This window comes from Filicampus tigris, chromosome 16 (assembly GCF_054856515.1).
Source record: "Filicampus tigris isolate MCC_2025a chromosome 16, RoL_Ftig_1.0, whole genome shotgun sequence".
NCBI classification, from domain to species: domain Eukaryota; kingdom Metazoa; phylum Chordata; class Actinopteri; order Syngnathiformes; family Syngnathidae; genus Filicampus; species Filicampus tigris.
Window position 1 is genome coordinate 2,765,991 of NC_141232.1, and position 23,542 is coordinate 2,789,532.

The window sequence follows — 23,542 nt, forward strand, 5'->3', positions numbered from 1 at the left end:
CTGGTGTCTCACAATGATAAACATTTTTAAATTAGTGTCAATCCAAAGTGAGCATTCATCATGTGTACCTAATGAAATGTCCTTAATGGGAGTCTTGGCCCAGAAACGTCAATCGTGACTTTCAGCGTCAAAGCAAATCAAAGAACCATGTGGCGTCCATTAGTATGATGATTATTTCAAGAAGGATGTTGGTGTTTATTGATGTCACCGCTTTGTAAATGAAAAGCAGCAGCTGGATCAGCCTGGTCCACTGTGACCCCTCGAGGTGCAACACAGGAGGTTTATATAGTGACGTCTCGTTTTATTTTCACCGCCGTAAAACTTAACGCTCACACCTCCGCTCTAAAAGTATTATGTATATACGCGGTGGCGCATTCTGCTCGAGTCACAAAGTCAACAGGAGCATTCCAGCAAAGAAATTTATTGACATGAAAGGTCATGCAATTGTCACCTTTCGCCTAGACCCCGAGTCACCCGCCCCCACCCTATAAGTCCAACAAAAAGTAACATGACAGAAAATCCGTCGGTGTGCAGTGTTACTTTTAAATTGACATTCACTATCTTAAAGTGGCAGAAGGAAATGGTGCCAAACAACTCACGATGCAAAGCAAACGCATCGTAGATTCCAAATAGCAAAATGTAGCCACAATCGCACCATTGAGACTGTTACAATCGTTCCCACTGTCCATGTCTCTTTTGGATTTTCCCTTTTGTGGTTCCTTCACACCTGAGTGACCAGAGGTTCTCTGAAGAGAATGTTCACTCCGCCAAGATCTCCATCCGATTTGCAGTTCCTTCCGTAAAGTGGCACGCTTTCCCTTATGTCCTCAGGCCCTTCACCCATCTCTTCCCCGTCGTCTTCATCATCGTCCTCCCAGAGAGACGTGGACACGTGTTGATACGCGCTCGTGTCGTCCCGCTCCATCTCGCGGTGGTAGAAATAGCTGAAGTTGGACACAATAACGGGCACGGGTAACGATATGGTGAGCACGCCGGCAATGGCGCACATGGAGCCCACCAACTTGCCGCCCACCGTCTCCGGGTACATGTCGCCGTAGCCCACTGTCGTCATGGACACCACGGCCCACCAGAAGGCCTCGGGGATGCTGGTGAAGGCCGTGTTCGGGCGGTCCACCTCGGCAAAGTAGACGGCGCTGGAGAAGAGGATGACTCCGATGAAGAGAAAGAAGATGAGCAGGGCCAGTTCTCGCAGGCTGGCCTTCAGCGTCTGGCCCAGGATCTGGAGACCTTTGGAGTGTCGAGATAACTTGAAGATCCTGAAGACCCTCACTAGCCGGATGACCCGGATGAGGGCTAGTGACACCGAGGGCTGCGCCCCTTTGTCCCGGGCCAGTTCCGTGCCCAGCGTGACAAAGTAGGGAATGATGGCGAAGAAGTCGATAGTGTTCATGACGTCCTTGAAGAAGTGCGTCTTGCTGGGGGAGCAGCTGAAGCGCATAATGAGCTCGAAAGAGAACCAGCAGATGCAGATGGTCTCTACGATGAAGAAGGGGTCCTGGAAGGGGGCGAAGACCGTCGAGGTTGGGAGAGTCTCGTTGCTGACACCCGAGTGAAGAACGCTGCTGAACCTCTGAAAGACAAAGACTGGTTTCAGAGGTGGGAGTAAATCAATTCATGATGCGCAAGTCATAAGTAAGTCTCAATTCGGAACCTTCCGAGTTTCAAGAGATTCCCAAGTTACTGTGGAAAGAAAAGCAAGGCAAGTCCAGTGCCCTCTCATTTTTAAGTCCAGTCAAGTCATTATTTGGGTCAGGCAGGACAATACAACATGACTCAGTCACAATATACAGGTACAGTATATTCGCGCATTGGCTACTTTACTATCAGTATCTGTACTTTGTCCATTTAAATAGACTGTAGTGGGACACTAGGCCGTATATATGAAGAGAATCAGTTATGGCAATTGGTCAAATTCAAGGTACTCTCAATGATTTCCCATGGACACCTCATTTCCCTGCAGCATCAGGAGCAAGATCAGTAACCTACGAAAAGATCCTTTGCCAGGTTCACGGGGACTGGAGATCGACCCTGCAACATTTTGATTGGGAGACGGCTGCGCCAGTCCACTTTGGTTCAGTTCCGTGCGATCTTTTTCAGTATTTCCACTTGTCACAAATTCCCAAACAGTCCTCTTTTCATCACCCTTTTAGTGCAATACTATAGCACAGATTACTGTCCATTTATTGGTCACTGCCAAGTATCAGCATGGTGACATGTTCATTTAAGACAAAACAAGGATGGAAGTGGTTTCTCAACATATTAGGAGAATTCGACGTTAACAAATAGCGCTCCTCCACTTTCACTTGGTGCACCTTCATTTTCCACCCTTACTTTAATTTCCAAGTCTATATTTAAAAAGATGGACTTGAGTTTCACACCAACGCTAACTCATTTTCTGGGAAGAGGGAGACTTGACAAGTCTTGGCACTAATGAGACGGATCGAGTTACATTTGCAGCTTTGTGGTTATCACAGCGCTCGACTTGTGTACTTTTGTGTATTTCACACTTTCCTTTGTCAGTCCTGATTGTTCAGACTTTCTTTTTTTTTTATCTGCATGCATCTCCACAAATGACACTTGGAAAATGTCAACATTCTGGGCCAGCCTGGGATTGGATGAATGGAATTTAATCGGACTTGGATGTAGTACTGCATGCCGTACCTTTGCAATCATCACTTCAGTCACCTCGATGCCTTTCATATGCTCTTCAATCATGACCCAGACTTGTAATTAACTCATCCACATTGTCATGCTGACAAGGATAACCGCTAGAAAATGGATGGAGCAAGTTAATATCGTAGCAATCCTAAAACACCATCCATGTTTCCCTTGTGGCTATCAGTTGCTTATTATGATGTAAATGCAAGCTGACATTTAGTGACATCGATGCCATAATCGTCTATCTGGCTGACTCCAATCCAGTCCTAATGCAGATCAAAACACCAACCCCTCACAATAACCAAAACAGAAATCCTAGTCAAAACCTGACCCCTAACCCTTCAACCTAAAACTCTAATCCTGAACCAAACCCTAAGCCTTAACTTCAACCCCAAACTTTATTTAAGTCAAATTCTTACACCAAACCCCAAACATAATCAAACACTTGACCCTAATCCAAATCAAAACCAGGACCCCCTACACCCCCGCCTGATTTGCTTTGGTGACCGTCATGTCATCATAGTGCTGTTTTCAGTGTGTACAAGTTTATTAATACACATAATCATATCTGGATGGCTTATCCTCCATCTATATTTAGGGGTCTGCATCTCAGAGAGGTAACACGAGAGCGCCTCATCTGCTTTCCTTGCCTCTCTGCTCTTGGCTCTACCTTGACTTCTGGAATATCGTCTCCATCTAAATGTGCTCTCCCATCCCGACTCTGCTGTCACGACTTGTTTAGTCTGCTCCCCGGATACTCAAGGAAAGATCTTGCTGATTTTACTCATTTCGTTTTCACTCTCCGTCTTGGAATTGAGCTCATTTGAAACTTGACTCACTGTTGTCTTTGCTGATCCTAATCCCTCAGAAATGTCATTCCTACACAGTTTTTCCCGGTAGGAGGACACCTGTCACCCCCTGACGTCCTCCCCGTGTTCACCTCGTTACCAACCTCTTTGCGCCCTGTCTCCTAGCCTCCCCGTTAGCACCATGAATCCTAGCATTGGCAAAATCTATCCAGTTGCCCATCTGTCTTCTATACCAAGTATCCCGTTCCTGGAATCCATCCCTGTGGACTTTGGGGCTGACTACAACCTAGACTTTTCGCTTGGGTTAGGGTTAACACAGGACACAGCACAGGAGAGGACACTACCAGCATATTGAGTTCCATGAGCCTACCATAGAATATTTTGGACTGTGGGACAAAGCTGTAATCTATCCCTGTGTACTTTGGGACTACTCCCTGGATTGATCACCAGTCAATCACAGGGTACGACAGCTACAAGATCTACAGATCTACCAACAATTCAGAGCCATTCACATGAACCTAACTGCACATTTTTGGACTGTGGGACAAGGCATGGGTCTATCCCAGTCAACTTTGGGGCTGACTGCAACCCAGACTGATCAGCTATAGATCACAAAATAGGGCACAATAGAAACACAATCTGCTGATCTACCGACAATGCAGAGTCTTTCACATGAACCAAGTGTATGGGAGTTTGGACAATGGGACAAAGCTAAAGTCTATCCCAATCATCCTTTGAGTACGTGTACTAAAACCTGTCAGCCACAGACCAGGACCCATCTTACAGTTCAACATTTCCACCAACAATTCTCTTCTAGTCTTCCATGAATATAACTTATTGTTTTTTAACTGTGGGACAGAGTCTATCCCAGTGGACTACAACATAGATTGATCTCCACCACCAGGCCCAGTTGTCAACTTCTGTTAGTGTTACCACCTACCTCCCTCTGCTCTCTCTCGTTCCTGAACTCGGGCAGGGTTTCCAGGCAGAAGATGAGGATAGAGATGATGATGACCAGGACGCTGACGATGGCGATGATGCGGGCAGCGCTGGATGACTCTGGGTACTCGAAGAGCATCCAGAGGCGGCGACGCAGCTCCCCGCTGGGCAGAGCTCGCTCCTCCTCCTTGGGGAAGCCCTCATCCTCCTTAAAACGGTCCAGGATGTCTTCGCCTAGCTGGTAGAAGCGTAGCTCTTCCAGGAACACGTCCAGCGGCACATTGGCGGGCCGCCGCAGTCTGCCGCCTGACTGGTAAAAGTACAGGATGGCCTCGAAGCACACCCGGCTGCGGTCGAGGAAGATCTCGTTTCGCACAGGGTCAAAGTAGCGCAGCCGCTTACGGGGGTCTCCCAGTAGGGACTCTGGAAACTGGGCGACGGTGCGCAGTTGGGTCTCGTAACGCATGCCCGACACGTTGATGGCCAGACGCTCGGTCAGGGCCCAGCCGCTCCTGCACGGCGGACGCCGCTTGTCCCGCTTGGTGTCCCCACCGGAGGGCGGCACCACCACCTTTCCGCCGGCCTTCTCCTGCTGGTTGTGCTCATCTTTGGCCCGCTTATCTTCGTCCTCTGAGGACCACTTTTCTTTGCTTCCATCCTCCTTGTCGGGGCTCGCCATTCCTCAACCTTGAACCACAACAAGAGTACTTTGAAAGACTCAAAATCCACTTATGATCCTCTAAGCCAGGGGTTTCAGGCGGATTTTTGTCACGGGCCACAGTGTGGTTATGGTTTCCATCAGAGAGCAGTTATGGTGTGAAATCATGCAATTGTATATTCATAATTCGGCATTTGGTAATTTACTTATTAGCCAACTTTTTGGGTAGGAAACTATCCTCCAGTAATTGCTAAAAAAAAAAAATCTAAAAGTATTACTTTGGTGGCATTTTAGTGCCAAGGCACTATGTGCAAGTGAGTTGAGGAGTTTCCTTTGAGAAAGGTAGTGCTTTGCCACTATCTTGTGGCATTTATAGGCAATATTAAACCATTGCGTGACGTATTTTGCTATTCGTGGCAGGACATGGTGCCTGTTCGCTGTGAATAGCGAAGGAAAATTGTGTTGTTTTCTTTATTGGGGAACCAGTACCCATATGCAGTTTTTTAAAAAATGATACGACTTAATTTATGGATATTAAATTGCGGATCCCCAAGGTATGGCCCGCGGACCCTAGGAATTTGGCGACCCCAGTTTGAGAATTTCTGCTCTAAATTGGAGGAAATGAGTCTTACCTTGGTAAGATGATTCCTGTGAATTCAACTAATGAGTGTCACCCCCATGACCGCCTCCCACTCAGGGTGCCTTCACAGCTCACCCGTCCCTCTTCGGGGGTCGGCCGTCCCCTCAAGCATGATGATGATGTCCACTCTGCTCTTCTCAGTCCTCCACTGAGTATGGCGAGGGGATGTCAGAGGTACCTGGTGTTAATCTGCAATCATTCAGCGTGTTTGTGGGTCACTTGATGGTGACGCCCCCACACTCACTTGCTCGCCCGCTCACTTTCTCTCCCTCTACGCTCGTCTCGTCAGGAAATGCTGTAAGGCCGAAATTTAATCTTCCAGCTTCTCCAAAGGCCAACACCGCCGCTGGCTCTTTGCCTGCTTTGCCCCTGGAGACATCCTCCCCCCCAACACACACCCAAAACATGACCTTAAACACACTGCACAGAAAATTATTCAGAAATAATTATTTTTTTAATACCGTTCTTTATTGTTTCCTGTTCTTCTTAATGAAGGATGACTCAATCTTGATAATGAGCTACTTCCATAGAAATGAAATTGAATGTAAAATGATAGTGTTAACTATTGTTTTTAATTTTATGATTTATTTAGATTCATGATCAACAGCTTGCCAACATGAGCAGAAAATAAAAATAATGAAACAATTCCTTCATTTTGACATTTTTGCTGGCGAAAATACGTTTTTATGTTTATTCAGGCTATTTATTGATTATATAACACGTTGTAATCCTCTGTGTACACTTGATGTTGCCTCACAAACTTGTTTTGATTTCATTTCTGGGCTGACGTCATTCGGTAGAAATGATGTACCGGTAGTTCATTTTTAGTCCACCAGAGAGAGACAATTCCCACTCCCCAAGGGTTTGTAGTCCCAAGAAGTGGAAGTCTTGTTTGCGTTTAAATATTGTCTTTACTAAGACAGTTTCCTTTTTTTTTCTTTTTACTTATATACAATAGCACATTTCACAACAGCTGCAGCTGTAACAAAGTGCTTTATATATAACATAAAATAGCGATTATACAACAACAAAGACAGTGAAAGCAGTAAATTAAAACACAAATTAATGATACTAACACAATAGACACCAGAAAACAGCAGACCAGTGTCAGTATCATGTTGGGACAAAAGCCAAAGAATAAAAATGTGTCTTCTAACGAGTTTGAAAAGTGGACAGAGAGTAGAAGTAAAGTTTTTACTACAAGTAAAAACTGCTTTTAATTCATTGCCAAATGTGACCTGGTGGCATTTTCAAGCTTAAACACACAAATTTGGTCATTACGTGATGAAATCGGCGCATGTTGTTAATTACAGATTTTATTTAATTTAACATATGACTCAATATGGTTTGTTTCAATTTAATTTTTGACCTTGTAGCAGGTGAACTTGGACCCGAGGCCATCTCCTGGTCAACAACGCTTGTTCCTGAAAACCAAACCAATTGAGTTGCTGTCTATCGACGACACACCCACCAAGTTTTGGTCATGATTTGATAAAAATCTGCCGGATAATTGGGATTTGTGTGTGTGTGTGTGTTTGACATTGCTTTGACCTTGACCTTTGACCTAGACTATGGTGCTTCAACACACAAAGTTGAGAAAGCAAAGAACCTACTTGTTGAATATCAAGTGAATTGGTGCTCATGTGTGGGAGTGAGAGTGAAAAGTAACATTTATACTACACACTTGTCAGCTCTTTTGTTTATTCTTAAAAGAATTAAGTGTGACAAAAGCTCAGTTGACATGTGCAGGTTTGGCAGGTTGTACCTGCAGCACCTTCAACAGATATGTGTTTTCAGGCCAAGTGTCCCGCCCAGTGTTGTTTGAGCTTGCTAATGCTAATGCTAATGCTAATGTGCCGCAACTGCATGCAAGCAGAAATGTTGCCGGTGTCAGCTTCCACTTCATGATTTCATTATTTATGATGGAACAAACAACACATGAGCTCAGTCAACAAACCAGCTCACACATTTCAAGCAGAAACTTTGCACTATGTGGAATTAATCATCCTTTTAAATGAAAATAATTTAACTATAACATAAAACCCTAGACTTAAAATCCTTATTTGAAACACACAAGTTGTCTTTGAAACCAGAACCTGAAACCCAAACTCTGTCATTGAGTCCTCATTTGAAACCAAAATCCATGTTTGGCACCCTACTTTCAAACTCTTTAAACTGTAACTCGTAACCATAAACCCTAGCCTAGTCTTCAAACCCGAACCCCGGCCGGAAATCCTCATTTGCAACCATAACCCAATTGTAACTTGAAACCCTAACCTAAAATTGAAACTCTAATTTGAAACCCTGAAAACCCAATGCAGGCTTGAAACATAAAACCCTAAATCCTTTATGAAACACGTATGCTTGCTTGAAACCCTAATTGGGAAATATTTTAAGTGTTTATTATTTCTACATTCAGTTTCTTACATCATGCAATGACTAATTTCTCTTTTATTTGTATACAGTGCATTTGATACTTTTTGCAGCAGGTAAATAAATAATATATTTACTGTATTTTCAACCTTACAAAATGTCAATAATATACGTTCTTTGTAATGTGTATAAATAAAATGTTCACCGTTTTGAATGGGAAAAGGCTGAAGACTTTTTAGGGGTGGGAAAGCTGGTCTGACAGCCAGCACCCGCCCCTCCATCAGCCAATTAGCTATCATTTTTTGGACAGGCTACAGCCAATCAAAAGTGACGCTCGAGTCACTCCTTCGGCGCACTTCACAATGGAACGTGTGTTACCGCCCCCCCCCCCCCCCCCCCCCCGCCCCCCAAAAAACCAAACAAACAACGAATCGCATTTCACACTTCAAGCCAAACTTTTAATCATAATCTTGAATTCATATAATATTTATTTTCTGACCCAGGGCGTCTGAAGGCGAGACACTGTAAAACGGAACCGTTCCGCCTTTGTTTCCACACGAGTAAATAATCGGTGAGCACACAGCAGAGCAGAGCGGAGATGGCTGCTTTCCGATTGGTGAGTCCAAAGGCGAACAATGTCGTCGTTATCTGTTTACATTGTCGGGTTAATGTCTCACTTGAAGCGCGCCGACAACGAGCAAATAAAGATAACAACGATAAGGGGCGCTACTTTTTTTTTTAAACGTCTCAATGGCCCCACTTCGGCTACCGAGTCCCGCCAGAGCACCGCTGAAAAAGGGACATGGGACGGAAACCGGCTTGGAAATTTGTGGAATTTGTGCGTTTCTGACCAAAAGCACAAAAGTGAAGACTCGGTGACTCTGACGAATTAACGTCTGCGAATGGTCACGTTTCACTCTTTGATACGGCGTTCTTAACAATCTTTGTAACACGAGACAGGCGAAAGAATGTCCGTTTAAAGCGATCCGACGCTACGCAGCACTCAGTACATTCCATTGAGTTAGTCAAGTAAAAGCGACGTGTTCATCCAAGCTAATACGTCGCATACAATACAGTCAAATCCCTAATCTGATTTTAGGAATGCTCTGGTGGTTTTCGTTTTTAATGTCCTGTTGCGCTAGTTGTGCAAAAGTTAATTTTAAACGTCAAAGGTCTTAGTAAATGTCATTCAAACAGAATAATCTGCCAGTTTTAAATAAACTGTTTGGCGAACAGTTTTGCTGTCTGCACATTTTACGTTTACACTTTCTAACTTTTTTTTTTTTTTGCACCATTCAGCATGCATTTGTATTACTTTTATTGATAAAATGCTGCCTTTGCACGAATGACATGACGTCATCGCGCCCACGTGAAGGAAACTCTAATCCAAGTTGCATCATACAGACAGGCTGCGGTTGTGAACAAGTCTGACATGTTCGTAAATGCACCAAGTGCTGGAACGTGAATATTAACAATGTAAATGTTATACATGCACTGTACATGTGATTGATTCACATTATTGATAAACGCATGTTGTTGTTGTATTTATGCGGCGTTGAAAGCATGAAGACAATTGTTGAACTTCGAAACAAAAAGCTACAATGGTCACAGAAACAACTTGAAAGTGACAGAAGTGGTAATAAATACAAATGGACGTAAATTAACTCCAAAATTAGTTTTTAGCGCCAAATTTACTTAGCCTACTAGCTAGCCTAGTAGCCAAATTGCCTCAGTTGGTTTTTGAACATTTTCAGACTACAAGAAATAAAGATGTATTTTTTTAACTGAGCAATATTTTTGGCTAGCACGATATTTTTTTTATTGATATGATGATAGTAAATTAAAAATGACTTGTGCAATTATGTTATTAGGATAACATTTTAATTATTTAGAATGTTAGTTTAGAATATTCCGTAGCATTCCAAGAGTAATGTTTTTGAAATACTGTACGCCTCTTAAAATATGACTTACTTCCCTCATGAACTGTCACTTAAACTTGAACATTTGAAAATGTTAAGATTTTTAGAAAAAGAAGAAAACTTCATTCTCATAAGGTTACAACTTTTTTTTTTTCTCTAAAACAGGAATCACCAACCTTTTTGAAAGTGAGAGCCACTTCTAGGTGACTCATTAATGCGAAGGGCAAACCGTTTGATACACACTAAAATAACACATTTGCTAAAATTACATTGAACCATATGTTCATAATGATAATCTATTCCTCTTACCCTATTTCTATTCATATTTATCCACACGTGATTTATTCCTATCCAGTTGGAAGTGTGTCAGGTTTCTATTTGTAGCAAGGTGACACGCTGCGAGCTGATTGGTCAAGAGCGCCGCACGCCCACTAGCAAGCTGCGCACGCAACAAGCTCGCTCACCTCTGTTGACTTTTGTGTGTTGGTCAGGTGGTCCACAGAAGGTTGAGTTTGGCACTTCCCGCCGCCTTGGCGCCGCGTCGCCTTGCCAGCTCCTTTAAGGTAACGCGCCGCAAAGCATCATGGGAACCTTTTGATGTGTATCCACTATAAACCTGACATTGTGCTTTTTCCTCACACTCTCTTCCTCTCTTGTTTAATTCTTATTAATTGAAGCACGTGTTTTGGAATGTGTAAACAGTAGAAGGGCCACACTGGAAGAAAAAAAAACCCCAAAAAAACACCACGAGAGTAAAGTTGGAATCGGTCACGATGAAGTTGTATATTTTTGAGGGGGGAAAAAAATCTGACAGAATACAGTTTTATTTTGTGGGATAACCGCCTAATATTTGAAGAAAAGAGCTTGTGTATTTTGATTGAAAAAGTCTGATATTTTTGTGAAGAAGTCGGAATATTTATAAATATTTTTTTTCCAAATATACTTTCCCCTCCAAAATATGTGGCTCATTTTCTCAAAAATATACCACGTCTTTTCAGAAAATGTATAATTTTTTAGTTCTTGGAAAAAGCAACCTAGTATGTCAAAGAAAAAAACATGTATTTATTATGTGCTCTTGAATGTGGTCCTGTTTCTTTGGAGCGTGTCCCTTCTACTCCTCCTGGTCACGTGACGTAATTGTCGTATCGTCAAGAAAATGAAGCGAGCATGCACGTGTCGCAATCAATCACTGTCGTTATGGTTGGGGCGGCGGCGCGCCGCCGCAGCACTCCGACCTGACCGTGGAGCTCAACCCGAACAAGGCGGCCAAGCCCGACCCGTCCACGCTGGTGTTCGGGAAGCAGTTCTCGGACCACATGCTGACCGTGTCGTGGTCGGCCGACGGCGGCTGGGACAAGCCTTGCATCAAACCCTTCCAGAACCTTTCGCTGCACCCGGCCAGCTCCGCTCTGCACTACTCCATCGAGGTCAGTTTGGACCAGTGTGAATATTGCATATTGCCTTGGTTGACCTCCAATGTAATTTTTTTTTGGGGGTGGGGGGGGGTGTTAATTTCATATTTGTTAATATAATGTATTAAAACCTCAAACAATGTTTTACACATTTTATAAATTGGATAATACTCGAATGGATAATATTGACCTCAAACATAATTCATTTTTAATTATTTTTTTTATCATGTTGCCTAGATTTAGTCTTTACCTCAATTGTGGTAAATACATCACAAAAAATAATTACGTTCACCTAAAAAAATATATATATACAGCTACATGAAAATTGTTTCATGCAATTTTAAATATTACTGAAAAAAATGACATTAATGTTTACCTCAGACATATTCCAATTTTATTTGATAAAAAAAAAGGCAAATTTACCTCAACATAATTTTAAAAAATCTGAAAATAGAAATTAAATTTACCTCAAATGTATTTTTTATTTTCTTTATGCCTAATTAGTTTGTATTTATTTTTTGTCACAAATGTTTAATCGACCTGAAATTCATTTTTTTTTTTTTTTCATCATTTATTTATTTTTTTAAAAACAGACCTCAAAAGTACTTGAAAAGAAATGACAACCAAACCAGATTACGAATCAAAAAAACTCTTGGAAGCTTTGCACGTGTCTTACTGTGTCGTCGTTGTTGTTGTTGTTGCCGTCGCCACGTGTCACGCGTCAGCTGTTTGAAGGCATGAAGGCATTCCGCGGCGTGGACAGCCACGTGCGACTCTTCCGGCCCATGCTCAACATGGAGCGCATGCACCGCAGCGCCGCGCGCAGCTGCCTGCCCGTGAGTACCGAGCCGTCGCCCACGCGCCGCCGCGTCTTTGCCGCTCCTTGTTGACGGCGCTCGTCCGTCTTCTTTTCCAGACGTTCGACAAAGTGGAACTGCTGGAGTGCATCAAGAAGCTGGTGGAGTTGGAGCAGGAGTGGGTTCCATACTCCCAGGACGCCAGCCTCTACATCCGGCCCACCTTCATCGGCACGGAGGTGAGTCGCTCGCGGAACCTTCCGGCAAATCTCACTCGGTGCGAGATGATCCGTCATCGTCAGCGTCAATCAATTTTTTTTATCCGTCGTGTTTGCAGCCGTCGCTGGGCGTGACTCGAGCCAGCCAAGCGTTGCTGTTTGTGATCGTGGGCCCGGTGGGGCCCTACTTCGCCACGGGCTCCTTCAACCCCGTCTCGCTGCTGGCCGACCCGTCGTACGTGCGCGCCTGGAAGGGAGGGGTCGGCGCCTACAAGATGGGAGGGTGAGTCGCCCGGCCGGAAAAGTCGCAACTGGCTTGAAATGGACCTCGCTTCGTCGCGGGGGCTCCAGACTCACCCACAATAGATTCAAATTCAAAAATTCACAAGTTTAGCATAGACGTTGCAGTAATAGGAAACCTTCAAACAACTGCTACTTTAAATCATGCGGAGCAGCAACACATACAAATTACAACAAAAGAGAGTCAAACATTGTAAATTTAAACACCAAAACGTTCAACCAGACCATAGCGTTTTGTCTGAATTCCACTAGCTTAATGCTAACATATAACGCAAAACACCATAGAGGGCTTGACAAAATTAGCGGCTTTAAAACACACTACACGCTACACGTCCAAACAGAAAGCGCAACGTGTTACGACACAGAAAATCAGACTTACCTGCATACTGTGAAAACCCATTAAAAAAAAAACTGCCACTTAAACTGCTCTCGTTTAGCAACGTTAAACCGAAAATAAAATTTCTAACGATTAAAAAGAAAATATATTTTCCAAAGTTGTCACAAGTTTTTTTTTTTTTTTTTTTTGTTGATAAGGTCACATCCCAATTTTTTTTTTTTTTTTTTTTGCGTCTCTTGCAGGAACTACGGCCCGACTATCGCGGTTCAGAATGAAGCCGTCGAGCGCGGCTGCCAGCAAGTCCTGTGGCTGTACGGCCCCGAGGAGGAGATCACTGAGGTCGGGACCATGAACCTTTTCATCTACTGGACCAATGACAAAGGAGGTACGACGAGCCAGGCAGCATTTAAACCCCGCCCTGTCGCCAATAGTACAAAAAATCGTGAGTTTGTACAAAATAGTAGCAAAACAAATGAAATGAAGAGGATCATAAAGCCATGCATCCAGCATGTACACAATCATGAACCCATGTTACATAAACGACTATTCAGTCGTCACAAACAACCCCTCCTTCGCACGAGGCTCATCAAGTATTCGCTAGCAGAAAAACGCCTGCACATCGTGATTGGCGAGTAGCGAATGATGCCGCCGTCGCCGCGTTGGAAGTCATCTACTCATTCCCTCCTCCGGAATGGCGACATCCGCATTTTGATATTTTGTATTGTAGAGAAAGAGTTGCTGACGCCGCCCCTGGACGGCATCATCCTGCCCGGAGTCACTAGGCAGTCTCTGCTGGACCTGTCCAGAACCTGGGTCAGTTTTTCCTCACATGACTTCATCAAAATGTTTTGTGTTTGATTCATGAAGAAAAAATTGGTTGATTGAGTTACTGTAAATGTGAAAGAATAGAATATTAGTAAGATCAACAGTTTTACATTCGTTTTGATTCGGACAAATTTCCTTCAAAAAATGGTTAATTATAATGGAGTGAATTAAAAGTAATACAAATATTAATTTTTTTTTAGAAATCAACTTGTTACAGATTTTTATTTGTCACTGGTTGCATTATTTATTTTAATTCAATATTTTTTTGTACCCCATCTACAAATAGAATTAAAATGTATTTGTTTTTATTCATTTATCTCATTGAAAAATTAATTGATTGAATTACTGTAAATAATACCATTTTTAAAAGTGGCAAACAATTTACACACACTTAATATTTTATTTTTATGAATTCTTGAATTAATTATAATAGAATTAATGACCTAAAATAGAAAATGAGAATGAATTATCTGTTTATTATTTCAATGAATTATTCCTCATCATTTAACTTTATTTATCTCGGGTACAAGTGGGCAAAATGCATTTGATTCATTTATTTTAAACGATAGAACTAAAAATATTAGTAAAATAAACATTTCATTTCTTATACATGTAACATTTCATTTTATCCAAAAGTTAGCTTTATTTTTAATTAATTGTTTTGTAATTATCAGCAATGAGAAAATTTGAGTAGCGGTTTATTCAAGTACTATATTGCATACTTTAAACTTCATCTACAAATGAGGTAAAAGTGAATCAATTATTCAATCTGACCTCATCATTTGATTATGAATCAATCCTTGTGAAATGATGAATAATGAGTGACGCCTTTGTGCGTAGGGCGAGTTCAAGGTGACGGAGCGCGCAATGGGCATGAAGGAGCTGCTGGACGCGCTGGAAGCCGGACAGATTCTGGAGGTGTTTGGCGCCGGTACCGCCTGTGTGGTGTGTCCGGTGGGCAGCCTCCTCTACAAGGGCCAGGTGCATCTTGTGTGATTCTTTTTTTTTTTTTTTTTGGTGTTGAGCGCCCCCTTGTGTCCAAACAAAACACTGACCTTCCTCCTACCTTCTCAGACGTATCAAATCCCAACCATGCAGAACGGACCCGACCTGGCCAAGAGGTTCTACAAAGAGCTCACCGATATTCAGGTGAGAGCCGCAACACGAGCGCGGCCTCGCCGTCGTTCACGTGCGCTGCTTACAGTAATAATATGGTTGCCAAATTCGCCTAGAAGTTCATTGTCACATTATAACATGAATCAATATTAACGTGTTAAGTTTCACGTTTTAGCGCCATGGTAAGTTGGACTTACGGTTCAGGTCCTTTTTTGTGTCATATAAAGTAAAGTTACTAGCTACATAAACTAAGCCGCTCTTCTTAAATAGTGTATAAAAAAAATAAGGCCATGTATTAAATAAGATTCAAGACACCGGAAGGAATTGCATCATGCCGTTTTGCCAAATGTGCATTTTTTCCACATTAAAACATGAACCTAAAACACGCAAAAGTCATGCTATAAGGTGAAACTTCAAAGAATATGAAATTTAACAGCTCATTTGTTATAAGGTAACATTTGTCTCGTAACATGACAGATTTTCTTTTTTCCGCTGCGGCAGAAATATGCTTCCGTAAAAAATTGTTACAATTGGAAATGTTAAGACTTCATTTCAAGGTTATATTGCCCAACCCTAAGTTGTTTGAATGACAAAAGTTGTGTGTTCTTCTCTTGTTGTCTTCTCACAGTACGGACGCAAGGCCAGCGAATGGGCGCATTTGGTGGCTTAAATCATTTTGCACAAGGCAGTAGAATCGACAGTTAACATGCCGTAATTCCACTTTGGACCACTAGTAGTCCCCCCCCCACCCCACCTCTGCTCTCCTCCTCCCTCTCCTGACATCTCTGAAACCACTAATGCACTCCGGCCACTTGGCAGACACAAGAGACTGGCGGCCAGTGGTCTTGGAGCAATAACAACTGTTATGCAAACAACATAGCTCCACTTGATAAAGAGATTGTAATATATATGTGATATATAGCACAATGTTCCTCCTCGTATAGACGCTAGTTGTAGTTCGGTGATGAGCTGCATTGCGGTGTGGCGCTTTTAAAACTGTTACTGTGGACGAAAGGGGCCACTTTGCACTCCCAGTCGGCGAGGACGAGCGACCGCGCACAAAAAGGCCCAAAATGGAGATTAGCGCGAGCAAATGTTTGGCGTCTGCACTGGTTTGTGTTGTTTTTTTTTTTTTTAGATGTTTTTAAATGATACAAAGTAGTTTAGCTGAGACATCTTCTGTAAACGGAATTCTCTGTAATGTTGTCAAGTGCCTGCTGACCGCCGTTTGGTCGGTCAGCGCGTCTTCCGCTAAATATTTTCCAGTAATGGCCCTTTCCTTCTCCTTATTATGTCTTGTTTATGTTGAGTCAACACTATTTTTACATTAAAGCCCATTTGAGTCCAGTTTGGTCTTTTGAAAAATTACATACAGGACGATTAACCGGTTTTAAAGTTGTTGTTTTTGACAAGCAATTAAAAAAGATGTTGCTTGTTAAATTTTTTAAAATCCACTAACCGCAAATGACTTAACAAATATTTTCCTATTTATATGGCAAATTTTTTTTTCACTTTAATTTTTTTCTTGTAAATTTTGATATGGTTTAAATGATCGATTGAAAGCTTTGTAAATTGTGATGTGATTGGAATGACTAACGCTAATTGAATCAACAACATTACTAGTGCTGCTAAATTATTTAATGACAAAAGAAAATATTTGCCAGTTTGTGGAAAAACAGCAACATTAATGCAACAAATATTACCAAACTATGTAAATGCTGGGTTGGCTGGGCACAAAGCTTAGCGCACAAACATTTTTTTTTTTCTTTAACAGTTTTATTATTGAAATCAGGAGAATTTAGAATCTGAGCTTCTGGAAGAACCACTTGTTCTTACCCGTCTTGTACCTGCAAAACAAAAGTTTACCCAATGAAGATGACGCCAAAGTGAACTTTACAGGTCAGCACTTTCCGGAAGGGACGCTCACCTCTCTTCAAACTTAATCTTGGCCTCACGTCTGGCTTTGGACTTGAGAGCGGGATCCCTGAAGACGTCCTTGTTGACCACCGTTTTGTCCAGGGGGATGTCCACGGAGTATCTACGTGACAAAAAAAAAAAAAAAAAAACATTTCAAACCTCCAACTATGCGGCAAAACCACGCAAAGTGGTTTAGGTTGAGCAAAGGAGGCCCAAGCGCTGACCTGGTGGGCATGAGGTGGTTGTAGTTGTAGACCTTGACGAAGGCCTTGATCTTGGACCTCTTGGTGATCTTCTTCTTGCCCATGGTGGCGGTCACCTTGCGGGGGTAGCGGTCGATGCCGGCGACCAGGGCGTGGCTGTAAGGCCGGTCGGCCGTGCCGTCGTCGATATTCTGATTCACACGAGACGGAAACCAGCACAGACACGCATCAGGTAAGAACCTTTTCAAACGCAATTACATTGGTGCCTTGCGATACGAGTTGCACTTGTTCCGTGACCACGCTCATATCCTCAAATCATCTTCCAAATTCAAAATAAATGGAAATGTCATTCATCTGTTCCAGACGACCGAACCCCCCCCCGCCCCCCGAAAAAAAATGCTATGGGATTTTATTAATAACAAAAACAGCACTCTATATTGAACTTTGTAAAAAGAACATGAAAAATTTAAACCGTTTCCCCCTTCGAGGCGATCGAAATTACGCTGTTCTTCTGGTGGCCACCTGTGGCAGTATAAATCAGACACGCACACACAAAGAAGATTGTCACAACTGACTTAGTAAGATGCAATACTATCAGTCATTTTGCACCACAGTTTGTGATCAAATATCAGTTGTGTAAAGCACATGATGTAATAATGCATAGTCCCTCTTGGAAAACAACTTCCCATGCATGTCAGCACGATCCTTAACATGTTTGAAATGTTGTGGCTCGTAAAAGCATCTTTCTGTTGCTTCCATGAAGTGTGTCTTCAACGGGTAAGTAGTTTGCCTTTATTTCAGTTGTGTTTTACAGCGGCTGCTCAAGTGACTTGAACCTCATGAAGCTTTTCGCGTGTCTTACTGTACCTTAACGATGACAGCTTTGCGGCCGGCGTAGCGTCCAGCGAGGACCATCACCACCTTGCCAGGTTTCATGAACTTGCCCATTTCTGCACGGACAAGAAACCATAAGCTACGATACTCCACAGCAGTATAACAAGTAAGTAATCATGTAAAGCGAAGGAACGCAGCACCAACCTACGTCTTTTTTGTCTATGTTAGCTTTAGCTATCCTGTGGCTAACAAGTACAAATATGACTCCCATGCCGCGTTGACTACATATCGTGTGCGATACAAATACCACGGAAACGTTTAATATGTTGTCCGAGTTCAAATGTACATATGTAATGGGAAGCAAACAAGTGTCAAGAAGCACAAGTGTGGTAAAACACAGGAAGGCTGCCATGTTGGAATCAACGCCACAGAATCTATCCGCAGCCGTAAATACTCATTTAAACAACTTATCAGACGTGTATTTGCGGACATGACAATCGCGTTACGTCTAGTAGAGTGTCTACTTAGTATCCGATACGATAAAATATTTAAATGCGCCAAATTGGACGCGATGTTTGACGATTATCCCGAAGAAAATTGACTCACTGGAACTGTTTCTATGGCCTCCGCTGGTAGGAAAGGAAGTGGAGGAGGTTTACGCGAACTTTGACCCGCAAGTGTTCAACGTCATTTCCGGAAATATTTTAATTGGTTTATACGTGGCCATTTGTTTACTTTTTTTGCTTCATTTAATACTTAGATTATGTTTTTTATGTGTATCGTTGTATTTGGTACTTGTTTACGTTTTTTTTGCGCACTTTATTTACACTTACAGTACTTTCTTAAAGTTCAAGTCAGTTATTGTCAATTTGTATAAAAATTTGTATCGTTTATTATGGGAAGGCAAATACAGTATAGTCTTTATATGATGTATTTTGAATTTAGAGCGTAACATCTGCAGAAAAGAAGCAAGAAAACCCACGAGCAGCTCAGGACTTAAATCACATTTAATCTGTTCCCAACGACAACTCTTCATGACACATGACGGGCACGTGGGAAAGCAAAATTACTTCATATGTATTATTAGTGTTTAGGATAAAAAAAAATAACATAAATAGCTACATATTCATGATTCAGCATGTCAGCTGCTTTTACAAGTATGCTGATATGGTACAATAAATTAAAACTTTTCTATACATAACAAGATAGACTACTTTTATACTCTTGGTTTGGTGCTGGTGTCATTGTTAGCACTTTGAAACATACTACACACAAGTAGGTAGCACTTTAATAGCAACTATGGCGTTTACATTCAAGGAGAAGATTCGTACTTGCCACAACCAATATCGTGTTCCTACAATCATATCACATAAAACATTTTCAAATGGAACATGAAAAGCAACAAAGTCAGTCACTGGGCAAGTGCCTTATTTTTGGATTCTCAGCCATTTCGGAAAAGAATTTTCAGTACTGGACATGTCCTTCCTTTCTGTCGGCAGGGGAATGTTGAGAAAATTATTAGAAAAGCTATCATGGGGTGGGTAAAGGGCCACATTTGGTTTTCAATTGACCAGTTCAACTGTAATTAATAATTAAGCATATATATATATATATATATATATTACATACATACATACATACATACACACTGTAATTAATAATTAAGCATATACAGCATATATACACACATACACAGTATGATTGATTTGCGTTTGGCGTGGTCAGAAAGCGTCCTTGATGTTCTTGAGCTGTCGCACGGCCAGGTCGACGGGCAGATCGAACTTGAGGTGGCTGATGCGGCCGAGGATGCGCAGGGCGCCCTCGAAGCCTGTCTGCGCCATGTAGCTCCAGGCCAGGTAGTGCGGGTGCACCAGCGTGCCCGCCTTGCACAGCAGGTTGAGCCACGACACCAGCCGCTGCTCGTTGAGCGCCATGCACACCAGCGCTTTGAACTCCGTGTCGGGACCTCGCTTGTAGCGCCCGTGCTCCTTCAGAACCGTGTGGATGGCCCACAGGAGGGACTGTTTGGGGGTGACGGTCACCGGACCGCCCCCTACTGGCAGGCTGAAGGACTGCGAGAGCTGCCGGGCGGGCGACTCTGCGAACGCCTTGCCGTTTTTCGAGTGGTAGTACTTGACGAAGAGCTCCCAGGGGTGTATGCTTTGGGGGCCGGCCGTCCGATGAGGCAGCAAGCAGGAGATGGGCGCCAGGACCAGGCTGACGGTCTGGGACGGTGACACCAGACCGTGAGCCAGCAAGTCTTTGAGAACCAAGGCCAGCTCCTTGCGTACGCACGCGGTCAACTCATCGCGCGGTCCCAGAGCCGAGTTCCCGGTGTAGTTGACCACGTGGGCCGGGCCGGGCTGGTGGCGGGAACCCAGCACGCGAACCTTGTCCACGGCCGCCTCCAGACGGCGGAGGAGAGGGCCGTAGTCGCGCTGCGCCAAGTCCTGGGGCCACATGCCCGATGGCGCCTGGCCGGACGAGCAGCCGAACTGGCTGGCGGCGAAAATCTGCAGCACTGCCAGGGCCTTCTGGATCAGCTGCAGGCCCGTCTCGCGCATCCTCTGCGCCTGCTCCGGGTCCGCTGAGGAGTTACAAAACGCAACCGGGCAATATGAGTCCATTAATAGTGTCTAGCGGAATGTTCTACTGCTGATTACAGAAGAAGAGAAAAAAGCTAGAATCATATCAAACAATATTTTTTTACGGTGAAAAAAATAGTCTAATTCTTCACTCACCAGTCCTCGTCCCTCTGGGTGCTCTGGCCTTGGCGGAAGCCGCTAGGGGCTGCTGACTGAAGAGAGGGTTGCCCACCTCATCTGTGAGGACAACAACGCGTTTGGTCCACAATAGCAAGAAAATGTTGAGTCCAGCGCATACCCTGGATGAAGTTGATGAACATCTCCAGGTCTCTAATCTGCGTCTTCAGCTGCTCCACCAGCTGCTCCTTCACCCGCGCCGGGTTGACGATCTGCGCGATGGCGGCGTCCACCCGCCGCCGCAGCTCCTCGGGCGACAGGTTGCCGATGTCCTCGTTTAGGTTGACGTCCAACTTCTTGATCAGCTCGTCGATGATGACCTGACAATCGTGGCGAGGTCGGCAAAAATTGAGTTTTTCGCAAAGCAGGGCGTCCATTTGTGTGTTTCTTTGCATGCTTGGGCTACTCGTCAACCTTTCGTGATAGCGCCACGTATTAGAAGCGGCTTATTTGCCGCCACGGAGGAGCCGATTAGTCACTTAGGAGAGGATCCGCACCACACAGCTTGTAGGTGCCGCCCAGAGAGCTTGTGCGGAGCAAGTTAGCTTAGCGCCTGGCATTCGCGAGCCGCCAGTAAAGCGAGGATGTCCGGGAGAATCGGTGACGGTCGCGAATCCCCCGCGGAATTACTGTAGCAAGTAGCCGACGGCGTGCTGACCTTCTGCCGCTCCATGACGACCGACTGCGGCAGCGAGTCGTAGCTGCCCTCCTGGTAGGCAAAGTGCTCCAGGTCGTCCAGCTGCGTCTTGAGCTGGAAGATGAGATCTTTTTGCTTCTCCCGCTGAGCCTCCAGTCGCTCACGCTTCTCCCGCTCACTCTGGAACGCAAATCCACGCGCGAGATTGATTGGAACGGCGTAATATGCAGAAATACCTCGTACACACACAAATACTGCGGTAGCACATGTAGACAGACAATATGACAAGCGGCATAGGCATATATCAGTCAGATGTGAAACTTTAGAAAGATCAGTCAAAGCAAAAATAATTCTGTCGGATTACAACGCTAATATTTTTGGTCCCCATGGGTTCATAATATTTTGAACAGCTCTCAGTAAGATGCTGTGCAGTTACTACAGCCACATAATAAATGCATTGTTAAATGAATACCTCTCTGACAATCAAAAGTGAGCATTATTACCTCTGTAAAGGCAGATTTTTGTTAGAATATTTTTGGTTGCATGTGTGTATTTAATATTGTATGAGTGTATTTATAGAAGAAAACCCCCCCACAAATGAATGACTCACCAGGTCCTCCTGCAGGTGAAGCATGTGTGAGGGTGACAAATAAAGACGTGAAGAACAGGGAGTAAACACTGGCTGAGTACACATCAGCCTTAATCAAATAAGACATCGGCTGCAGACCTTTTTTTTTTTTAAATGACGTTCATGCTGCCTAATGGTGTAAGTCAGGAAGCAGATGTTTTGGTAGCAACACGGATCTGCCTCAGTACAAACCATTTATTATGAAACACCTTTTCTCAGACGAGAATCGAACAATGTCAGAGTAGTATGGCCGCAGTGGGGAAAAAAGGTAGGTTTAATTTGAATCAAATGTAAAGATATTCTACCCCTGGGCAAGTAAACGCAACAAACTAAAGACTCCCTTGACAACAACTGAAACGTTCTGTCTGTGTCCTCTCACCGTGTTGTGGAGGTGCTGGGCGTCGCGCGGCCCGCAGCCGAGCACATGCGGGCATCCCCGGAAAGCGAACTCCTCCAGCTCGGTGAGCATCTTCTCCTTCTCGTCGCTCTGTGCGTGGACGATCTGCTTGAGTCGGAACTGCACCTGAGCAAAGTGAGATGTGAGGGCGAGCAGCGACGAGTTGAGAAGCTCCTGCTCCTCCTCGAGCTTCCTCAGTCGCCCCGCCATTTCCTCGTCGACGTCGCCTGCGCCGACCGAGGATCTCCGCCTCGACTGGGCGCCGCTCGCGCGCTCCTCCTCGGGGCTGGCCACGGCGCCCACCGGCGCCCAGCGCTCGCCGGTGCCGGCCAGCGCGGCCTCGCTATCCGATGCTGAAAGCTCCTCCGTTGACATAGTGGACGGAGGCACCCCTTAATAACAATTCTCACTCGGTTTAGAAGGTTTTAATTGACTGGTTCGTGGGAAAAAACAGAGGCGATCACCGTTATAGGCACAGGTGTATCGCCATCTTGATGCAAAAATGAAACATACGTCAGAGAGATACGCGTCAGCCAATCACAGGAGATCCGGAAATACGGATCATCTACGTCAAAACGGAGACGCTATACTATAGCCAATCACAGAATACCCGGAAGTGTAGCAGTTTTAGCGAAGGGTAGCACCGTGTGAGTGAAATTTCAGCTAATAGTTAATAAATAATATGTTGTGGAAATCAAAATGTAGTCTATCATTACTGTTTAATGACCCCTACATAGCACCAATAGATCAAGGCTAAAAGTGTTTGTTGTCGTTTGTTGCTTGTTAGCCAGTTAGCAGAATTAACTACGCAGGACCGTGTAACAGGTGGGCTCTATACATACAGGATCAAAGAGTCATCTCCAATGACCGATTTAATTTCGAGGGGTTTTAATTTGTTTAATAGCGGAAAATCTTGGGACAATACACAATTACGTCATAGACGCGTCGGCCAATCACAGGATGAGTCGCAAAATATCAGAAGTGAAGCACCGTCACTACTGTACGGTCGCTTGTCATACCGATACTGCTCACAACCACTTGGGGGCGTTCTTGCACAGTACTTTGGAATTGCTATGTTTGTTTCGTCAATTTTTGGGGGGGGGCGGGGGGCATTTTCGCTCCTTTTTAGGAGTAAAAACACT

At 43.9% G+C, this 23,542-nt stretch overlaps 4 protein-coding genes across 4 annotated transcripts; 1 reads left to right on the forward strand and 3 right to left on the reverse strand.

The window, feature by feature from the left end:
- Window positions 1-721: 721 nt before the first annotated feature.
- Window positions 722-6,108, reverse strand: kcna7 (potassium voltage-gated channel, shaker-related subfamily, member 7). Its single transcript, XM_086055390.1, has 4 exons — window positions 5,970-6,108; window positions 5,718-5,873; window positions 4,429-5,114; window positions 722-1,591 (listed from the first exon to the last, which is right to left on the reverse strand). Exons 3-4 carry the CDS (start codon window positions 5,104-5,106, stop codon window positions 722-724), a joined length of 1,548 nt encoding a protein of 515 aa, XP_085911516.1. The 5' UTR covers window positions 5,107-5,114; window positions 5,718-5,873; window positions 5,970-6,108.
- A 2,487-nt stretch (window positions 6,109-8,595) lies between these two features.
- Window positions 8,596-16,369, forward strand: bcat2 (branched chain amino-acid transaminase 2, mitochondrial). Its single transcript, XM_086056761.1, has 11 exons — window positions 8,596-8,714; window positions 10,509-10,580; window positions 11,244-11,444; window positions 12,155-12,265; window positions 12,346-12,465; window positions 12,564-12,727; window positions 13,324-13,466; window positions 13,809-13,894; window positions 14,747-14,887; window positions 14,981-15,055; window positions 15,651-16,369. Exons 1-11 carry the CDS (start codon window positions 8,697-8,699, stop codon window positions 15,690-15,692), a joined length of 1,173 nt encoding a protein of 390 aa, XP_085912887.1. The 5' UTR covers window positions 8,596-8,696; the 3' UTR covers window positions 15,693-16,369.
- Window positions 16,370-16,642: 273 nt separating this feature from the next.
- Window positions 16,643-18,657, reverse strand: rpl27 (ribosomal protein L27). The gene is made up of 5 exons (XM_086056762.1): window positions 18,583-18,657; window positions 18,010-18,092; window positions 17,164-17,333; window positions 16,950-17,060; window positions 16,643-16,869 (listed from the first exon to the last, which is right to left on the reverse strand). The coding sequence occupies exons 2-5, from the start codon at window positions 18,088-18,090 to the stop codon at window positions 16,821-16,823; spliced, it is 411 nt and encodes a 136-aa protein (XP_085912888.1). The 5' UTR covers window positions 18,091-18,092; window positions 18,583-18,657; the 3' UTR covers window positions 16,643-16,820.
- A 308-nt stretch (window positions 18,658-18,965) lies between these two features.
- On the reverse strand, window positions 18,966-22,944 carry rundc1 (RUN domain containing 1). Its single transcript, XM_086056759.1, has 5 exons — window positions 22,383-22,944; window positions 21,397-21,555; window positions 20,860-21,058; window positions 20,718-20,798; window positions 18,966-20,563 (listed from the first exon to the last, which is right to left on the reverse strand). The coding sequence occupies exons 1-5, from the start codon at window positions 22,773-22,775 to the stop codon at window positions 19,698-19,700; spliced, it is 1,698 nt and encodes a 565-aa protein (XP_085912885.1). The 5' UTR covers window positions 22,776-22,944; the 3' UTR covers window positions 18,966-19,697.
- Between the last annotated feature and the right edge of the window lie 598 nt (window positions 22,945-23,542).

Coding starts and splice junctions, on each gene's coding strand:
- kcna7 (XM_086055390.1), bottom strand. CDS start 5,106: ATGGCGAGCCCCGACAAGGAGGATGGAAGCAAAGAAAAGTGGTCCTCA. Junction 1,592..4,428: donor ACGAGAGAGAGCAGAGGGAG/GTAGGTGGTAAC, acceptor TTTGTCTTTCAG/AGGTTCAGCAGCGTTCTTCA.
- bcat2 (XM_086056761.1), top strand. Junction 10,581..11,243: donor GCCTTGCCAGCTCCTTTAAG/GTAACGCGCCGC, acceptor GCGCCGCCGCAG/CACTCCGACCTGACCGTGGA. Junction 11,445..12,154: donor CTCTGCACTACTCCATCGAG/GTCAGTTTGGAC, acceptor GTCACGCGTCAG/CTGTTTGAAGGCATGAAGGC.
- rpl27 (XM_086056762.1), bottom strand. CDS start 18,090: ATGGGCAAGTTCATGAAACCTGGCAAGGTGGTGATGGTCCTCGCTGGA. Junction 17,334..18,009: donor GCAAAGCTGTCATCGTTAAG/GTACAGTAAGAC, acceptor CGTGTGAATCAG/AATATCGACGACGGCACGGC. Junction 17,061..17,163: donor AACCACCTCATGCCCACCAG/GTCAGCGCTTGG, acceptor TTTGTCACGTAG/ATACTCCGTGGACATCCCCC.
- rundc1 (XM_086056759.1), bottom strand. CDS start 22,775: ATGTCAACGGAGGAGCTTTCAGCATCGGATAGCGAGGCCGCGCTGGCC. Junction 21,556..22,382: donor CCCAGCACCTCCACAACACG/GTGAGAGGACAC, acceptor TTTGCGTTCCAG/AGTGAGCGGGAGAAGCGTGA. Junction 20,799..20,859: donor GTTCATCAACTTCATCCAGG/GTATGCGCTGGA, acceptor TTGTCCTCACAG/ATGAGGTGGGCAACCCTCTC.